The 8,107-nt window shown below is 36.2% G+C and overlaps 1 protein-coding gene across 1 annotated transcript in view; it reads right to left on the reverse strand.

Annotated features, from left to right (window-relative positions):
• The window catches only part of PLEKHA5 (pleckstrin homology domain containing A5), a 214,240-nt gene that overhangs the window by 7,504 nt on the left and 198,629 nt on the right, over positions 1 to 8,107 (reverse strand). Inside the window, 3 exon segments of the mRNA XM_006773158.2 lie at positions 1 to 113; positions 1,052 to 1,261; positions 3,533 to 3,651. The exon segment at positions 1 to 113 is cut by the window's left edge and continues 1 nt beyond it. Coding sequence (XP_006773221.1) covers positions 1 to 113; positions 1,052 to 1,261; positions 3,533 to 3,651 — 442 coding nt within the window.

The raw sequence follows: 8,107 nt of genomic DNA on the forward strand, positions 1-8,107 counted from the left end.
TCAGCCTCTTTTAGTCGAACAATTTCTGCTGCAGGAGTTTCATGGTTTGGCTTTACATCATTTTCTCTAATGACAGCATCCTGGTCCTTACTGTTATCATCCTTCCTTCGAGTCTGTCCAAAAGACACAGAGCAGTCTTAGAGTCACACTATGCACCATTTAGATGGCACCTGCTAATTCTGAAAGAAAGCCAGATCTTCTCTCAAAAGCTTTCTTTATGAAAATCAAGAGGAACAAGATATATTTAATATATATCTACATATTAATTATTTAGGTATTATATATGGCATACTAACAAAAGGCAGTATTCCACACTTTTTCATCCTCATCTCTCTTATTTTTAACACCACCCATTTTGTAATTTGTAGAATGCAGTTATTACACTGCTAATCGCTGGCTCTCCATTAGTGATGCCTGCTCTGGGTTCGATGAAAAGGAGACTTCTAGGAAGACAGGGAAGCACTTTCAGCTGATCCATGTCTGCTAACAGGGATAGATCAAACTGAAGCTACTAGGCTCTGATTTATGAATCGGGGTAACACACACACAAATAATAAGGAACGAAAGGTTGTCAGTTTACAATGCTGAAGCTGAAATGAGATGAACAGCAGAGCTTTAACTTAGATGCTCTCTCCGGCTCCAATTTAGGTCATGTGAAATTAGGCCACAGAGCAATACACATTTTATTGGGAGGGGAATTGGGGACTAACTTGGTAACCTGCATGGCATTTCACATTTGCTGAAAGCACTTTTATCTTCTTAGTATCTCTGTGAGGGAGAGGGGACAGGTCGAATCATTACCTGATTTACAGCAGAGGAGATTAAGTCCATGGCTGGTGCCAACGCACCCAACAAGCTACTTAGCTTTGGTTTTTGAACAAAGGGAATTTCCATTATACTAAGCTGTCTTAGCTTATCAGTATACCAGTTAAAGAATATAAAATAACTACCCATATGGCAGACATGTGAAAACCCATAAAACATGTAACTATGATTCTAAGATTCAAGTGATATTAGTTTTTCACACAATGATTAAAAGCAGCTGATATACCTGGGTAACCCTGAATGGATTATCCCGTAAGTTTGAAGGACTCTGTAAGGGCGACTGGTCTAAAGCACCAATAACATGTAATGCCTTTTTCTTTTCCCTTAAGCATGCTTGTTGATGCCTCCTTATTCTTTCCATTTGTTCTTCCACAGTCATCCTAGGTCGAGTACTTTCAGCCAAACACAGCTGCTCCACTGCACTCCTTGGTCTTTCCTTTAAATTAAAGGATAAACATATGAACACATAATTACAGTGACATCTGAAAAGTATGTTGAAATAAAATAGGTTCTGAAATGCATTTCTTTTGTCTTCAAAAATCAGAAGTGGAGATTTTGAATGTCACTTATATAACAACAGAAAGGCAAATTATTTTAACCTCAATAGGTAATTGGTAATGCATAGTCTATGATGGAAAGAGAGGAGAAAGAGAAAAGAAAATAGTAACGGTATTTCTCTCTCTCTCTCTCTCTCTTCCCCGCAACCTCCCCAAATACAAACGGGTATGGCAGCTCTGGAATGATTCTACCCCATGCAACAGGAAATTATATAAAATTTGAACAGGAGAAAATAGGGGGCACAGTTTCTAAATATCAGTGACTTATTTTAATGAAACTGTAACATGAAAGACTACTAGAGAAAACATCCTTAGTTTATGATCAAGAATAAAACTATGGAATTATTTATTTTCTATAAATTAGATGGTTATATTTGAAAGCATTACATATATATGACTAATTTTTATGGTTTACTAAAGGGTTTAAAAATATTAGTCCCATTAAACAACCAATTCTTACTTTTCACTTTCTTACTAAGGATATAAAAAGATATTGGTACAAGATCCAAAATAAATTCTTCAATAATTAATCATAAGCAAATTTTAGCTTATTTTATGATAGAACTTTTAAAGATTAAACATATTCTAGAAGCTATGGAATTCATAGGTTCCTTTGGATCTTCTGGTCCGAACTGGTGGAAACCAATGAAGACATTGGAGGAGATTTTGGGAGAACCCAAGACAGAGGTAAGTATTCCTGTGACCAAGCACTACAGCAGGCCAATGGCTAAGATTCCTTCCTGTTTGCAGGCAGGAGCTGTAACTCTAGAACTATCCCCTACTGTACAGAATAAATATCTTAAAGTTGAAACTAAAAGGAAAATGAAAAGGACTAGTGGGCAGAAATAAGTGATTCTCATTTATTTGTAAAATAAAACATATTTGCTTTAAAAAAAAAGTTAATTCTAGATACTGATTGGGAAGTTGGCTATTTTAGTGCACCTTTCATTTTCAGCAATCACAAATGTGTATTCTGCCTGGTTTTTCTATGTTTAAATAAAAATGTTATCACACCGCAACTTACTTTATCAAGTGATTGCACAAGTCTACTTTCTTCTTTTTAAATGTTGGATATTAATTTTTAGGTCTTTTCTCCAATATGACAACTGGGAATGAGTAACTCATTGCGGCAGCTCAGTTAGCATTTTAAAAAATTATTACTGAGGCTGAGCAATTTTCATTTATTTGTGAACTATTATTTCACATTTTCTATAAAAACTCTTAAAAAGAAATAATTTATATTTATTCCTCATCTATTACGGAACTTGTCTGTTATATTGCAGGTATTTATAAGCAGGTATTGCTTATAAAGATCTCCCTTGTACCAACATTATAGAACTATAGTTTTCTATACTTTCCCCCCTAGTATTTAGTTATGCAGAATCTTTTCTTCTAGTATCTAAGAGAGTTATAAAAAAAGAGAACAATATAAATCCATTAATGTCTTCTGCTTGATCTCAACATCCTTTTTTTGTTTACTTCAGCATCACAATTCCCATAGAAAACACCCTCCAATCTGCAAAAAATGCCTAACTCTATGAATAAGCAATAGTATTATACAATCATGATCAGTCATGTAAATATTGACACATAGCTATTCATTATTTTTATTCTACATTAATTATTTCTATATAGGTCTTTATAATTTTGTATTAATTGAAAATATAGTTCTTATACATAGAGTTGTTAGATTTTTTGGCATATACTTTAATATCTTTCAAAGATAACCATAGACCTTTTCCTTTGTCGTACCATTTAGTCTTTTCTTATAGCTTAAAATGATCTCATACCAAGTAAGTAGAGACTTTGCAAAGATGCAAAGTAAAAGTTCTATTGCAGCTCAAATTTCTAAGACTACTTGGTGAAAGGGAGGTATATACCCTGAGAATCTTCCAAGATCAGACAGGTTGAATTAAATGATCTCAGATGAAAGTGTGAAACAGGATTTATTTCCCAATCCCAATTCGCATTTCTCAGAGTAGCCAGAGGACTGGCAAACTCCAAACCCACCCCAGTTGAAAAGCCCTGCACACTCAGGCTAGCTTGGAAACCCATTAACTTGGGTGAACACAGGACACATCTATCCCTCTCCTCAAGGAAATTCTTAGAAATGTCAGACTCCTTCTAGAAATTAATTTCTAGCCAAATACCGTTCTTGAATCCACCATCTTCTTAGTTTTCCTTAAGGTTACATATGAGGCTATTGTCGAAGATTCGGGAGTTGGTGACTTTGTTCTTGGAGACACCACTCCAACAGGAAAGTGGGAACCTAAAAATTAAAATAGGAGACATCTCTCACATAACGTGGCTTTTAAAAATATACTCCATTTCTGAGGCTTTTAAAATCACAAGACAAAGTTATTGTTTAGAAAGAGCCAGGGAAAATGTACTAGCCTTCCATTACCTTTTCTACCTCATAAGCTAGCCAATGATATTACCAGACAAATTTAGGGTTAGATTTAGAAATAAAGTTCTACAAATTAAAAGATGATATTAAAAAGTAATGCCCCTGCCCTATCCGGTTTGGCTCAGTGGATAGAGCGTCGGCCTGCGGACTGAGAGGTCCCAGGTTCGATTCCGGTCAAGGGCATATGCCAAGGTTGCGGGCTCGATCCCCAGTAGGGGGTGTGCAGGAGGCAGCCAATCAATGAGTCTCTCTTATCATTGATGTTTCTCTCTCTCTCTCCCTCTCCCTTCCTCTCTGAAATCAATAAAATATATATATAAAGTAATGCCCTGGCTGGGTAGCTCAGTTGGTTAGAGTGTCATTCTGATACACCAAGGTTGTGGGTTCGATCCCTGGTGAGGGCCCATACAAGAATAAACCAATGAGTACATAAATAAGTGGAACAACAAATTAAAGGCATGTGCTCTCTCTCTCCCTCACATCAATCAATAAAAATTTAAAAACTTCAGTATCCCTAATGGATCATAGATCCTTATGGGTTATTTGTTTCCTCAAGTCCCCAGAGCTCAGCAGTGTGACTGGAGTCTGCGTTAGCCCTCTGCTGCTACTCAGCTTTTTCATGAATCATTCACATTTTCAGTGCCTTAATCTAATCCTCTCACCACAGACGACAAAAAGTGGCTGGGAAATTTTAAGTGATTTATCTAAATGTCCTTAATTTCCAGTTGGTCTCTTTCAATTATACTGTACTGTCTCAATAAAGAATCCACTAACAAAGTTAACTAAGGTAACCACTGTCACTCTCTCTTTTACAATTAGAAAACAAAAACTCACATCAGCCCTAACCGGTTTGGCTCAGTGGATGGAGCATGGGCCTGTGGACTCAAGGGTCCCAGGTTCGATTCCAGTCAAGGGCATGTACCTTGGTTGCAGGCACATACCCAGTAGGGAGTGTGCAGGAGACAGCTGATCAATGTTTCTCTCTCATTGATGTTTATACCTCTCTAACCCTCTTCCCTTCTTCTCTGTAAAAAATCAATAAAATATATTTTAAAAAAACCAAAAACTCACATCAACCAGAAAAAAGAAGTCTCTTACTTTCCGCCACCCACAGAGACAAATGGTAGGTCAGTCATTCAGGGCCCCTTTAGGTTATAAACCAGGGGTGGGCAAACTTTTTGACTCGAGGGCCACAATGGGTTCTTAAACTGGACCGGAGGGCCGGAAGAAAAGCATGGATGGAGTGTTTGTGTGAACTGATATAAATTCAAAGTAAACATCATTACATAAAAGGGTACGGTCTTTTTTTTTTTTTTTTAAATTTTATTCATTTCAAATGGGCCGGATCCGGCCCGCGGGCCGTAGTTTGCCCACGGCTGTTATAAACCAAACAATCTGCAACTCAATTATTTGTTATTGTTGTGTTTTGATTTTAGAGAGGAAGAAGGGAGGGGTGGGAGAGAGAGGGAGAGAGAGATAGAGAGACATTGATATGAGAGAGATACACCAATCGGTTGCCTCCTGTAGATGCCTGACTGGGAATTGAACCACAGCCTGGGCATGTGACCTAACTGGGCATCAAATCCTTAACCTTGTGGTGCATGGGACAATGCTCAACGAGACAAATTGGCCAGGGCTTAATTAAGTTTTAATATTATTTATGAACTCTGTATGTTTATTATAGAGTTGTATTTTTGAGAATGTGAACAAAATAATTTTTAACAGTATACTAGTAAATAATTTTGCAATTCAAACAGAGAAAAGACCTCTATTAATGCCAGTCAGTAGCCCATTTACAAAAGCCCGACTTTAAGTCATGTGCTAAAAATGCACCACAATTGGTCTGTGTACTTTGGACACTTTATGTAGATGACAACTTATGATTTTAAGTTAAACACCCGAAATTTTAAAAGAGGCAGAACGTTGAGGAAGAATTTAAACCATATTTGAGAACATATTTCAGACATTATATTTTATATTTTTAATGGGTAAATGCACACACAGGTGGAATGAATGATCATCTACTTCTTTACTTACAGTCATCACCCAGTTTGAGAAATAGCACCATTACCTTTAGTAGCCTTTTCTCAACCTTCCTTAAAAGTCCTTGTCAGGGATAGTAACTGTTGATACGTGTGTATCTTCCCCCTGCTTTTCCTTACAGTTCTGTAATACCTGAATTCCTAAAAATATACTATTTTAGTTTTATATACTTTTAACTTGATTTGTTGCAGTTACTGATATATTAAGATTTATTTCTAACAACTTACATTTTGCTTTGCATTTTCCCAATATTTCTCTATTTCCTTTCCACTCTTTCTTCTTTTGGATTAGTGTTCCGTTTGCCTCCCTACTAGTTTGGGAGATATGCAGTCCATTTCATTCTTTATCTTATTCCCTAGCATGCATATTTAGCTGGTTCAAGTCTAAGGTAGTCAGAATCATTACTATGCTCTGCAAAACTAGGACCTTAGAACATGTTAATACCAGGGAGCCTCTTCTCTTGTTTATGTGCAACTGTCGTCAAATATTTTAGTTCTATGCTTCTTAGATCTCCCATATCTGACTACTTTCCTTCTACCTGAAGTATTATAGGACTCCCGTAACTGAGGGCCAGTATGTGGCAAACTCTCCCAGGTTTGTCTTTACCACCCCTCTCAAGTTCCATTGAGGCGAAATGTATATGGAAGTGCACAGATCTTAAGTGTACAATGGATGAGGTTTGACAAATGTATGCCTTTGCGATCATCTCAATTAAGATAAAGACCATCTCTACCGCCCCACAAAGTTTTCTTCTAGTGAACCCCACCCTTCTGCCAAAGGCAACTACTTTTCTGCTATCACCAATGGATTGGTTTTACCTAGTCTTAAAGGTAATATAAAGGCAATCACATACCATGTCTCCTTTGAGTTGGGCTTTTCATTCAACATAATTTTTCCCATGTTTATACATGTTGCTGACATTCAGACATGTACATCTATTCATTTTTTAAAACCAGTTAACTACCACACGCCCAAAATGGAAACCATCCCCACATGCCACGATATTTTGAATTTAATTAAAAAAATCAATTTGTAATGAATATTATAAAAGTAAATATACTACTCACAATTAGGGTGTTCTTGAATATTATCAGCTAAAAATTCTCATGAAAAATGATTTTAAAGTTGGTCAGGGCTGCCACTTAGGGAAAACATTTTTTTTTTAAGAGGCTTGTGGGAAAGATCTGTCGCTTGCGTCTACAGACGCTTATGACATCCAATGGGTTAAATTGTTGAGGAGTACTCCATTGTGTGAACTCTTGTTTACTGACATATGGGTTGCTTCCAATTTTTTTCCCTATTATGAATTAAAGCTGCTATAAAAATCCCTGTATGTCTTTTTGAGAAATTATGTTGTCATTTTTCTTAGGTAAAGATATAGGAGTTGAATTACTCGCTAAGCTAACTGAATGTTTACCTTTGTAAGAACTGCCAAATTGCTGTTCTAGCCTATACCACCATCGGGAACGCATGAGTCCCAATTGTTCCACATTCTAACCAACACTTGGTAATTTTTTTAAGTTTAGTCATTCTAGAAGGTGTAAATTGTTATTTTAGTTTGCATTAAAACAAAATTTCTTTTATGGTTAATCAGTTCTAAACTTTTTTATATGCTTAAGGGCCATTTTGTATACCTTATCTGTTAAGTGTCCAAATCTTTTGCCTACTTTTTATTGGGTTGTCTGTGTTTATTATTGATTCACAAGAGTTAAAAAAAATATTCTGAATACAAGGCCTTTGTCAGGTATATGTACTGCTAATATTTTCTCCCATTCTGATGGGCAGAAGTTTTTAATTTTGATGAAAAATAACCAGTTTTAAATGAGAATAAGATACAAATATTCTTCTAAGTGATTCAGAATTCTCATAACACGTTCTCCTACATAACCACAATATCATAGTATTACTTACTATTAGATAATATCTAGGCCATATTTAAATTTCCACAATTGTCCCAAGAATATTTTTAGAGACTTTTCCTTCAAACCATAATCCAATCAAGGTTCAAACACTGCATTATATCTGGCATTTTCAACATTTTTAATCCTGACTAGCCCCCTCCCGTTACCCTTTTTCTTTTTCTTTTTTCTTTTCTTTTTTTTTTTTTTAATTTTTAAATATATTTTTATTGATTAAGAAATTACATATGTGTCCTTGTCCCCACGTTACCCTCTAATGCCTGCATGTAAGTCCTTTGGTTGCTCTTTCCCCTTTACCCCCACCCTCCCCTACCCTCCCTCCAAAGCCCGACAGTCCAATCAATGCCTCTCCCTCT

Source organism: Myotis davidii, unplaced genomic scaffold, assembly GCF_000327345.1.
Source record: "Myotis davidii unplaced genomic scaffold, ASM32734v1 scaffold346, whole genome shotgun sequence".
Classification (NCBI taxonomy): Eukaryota; Metazoa; Chordata; class Mammalia; order Chiroptera; family Vespertilionidae; genus Myotis; species Myotis davidii.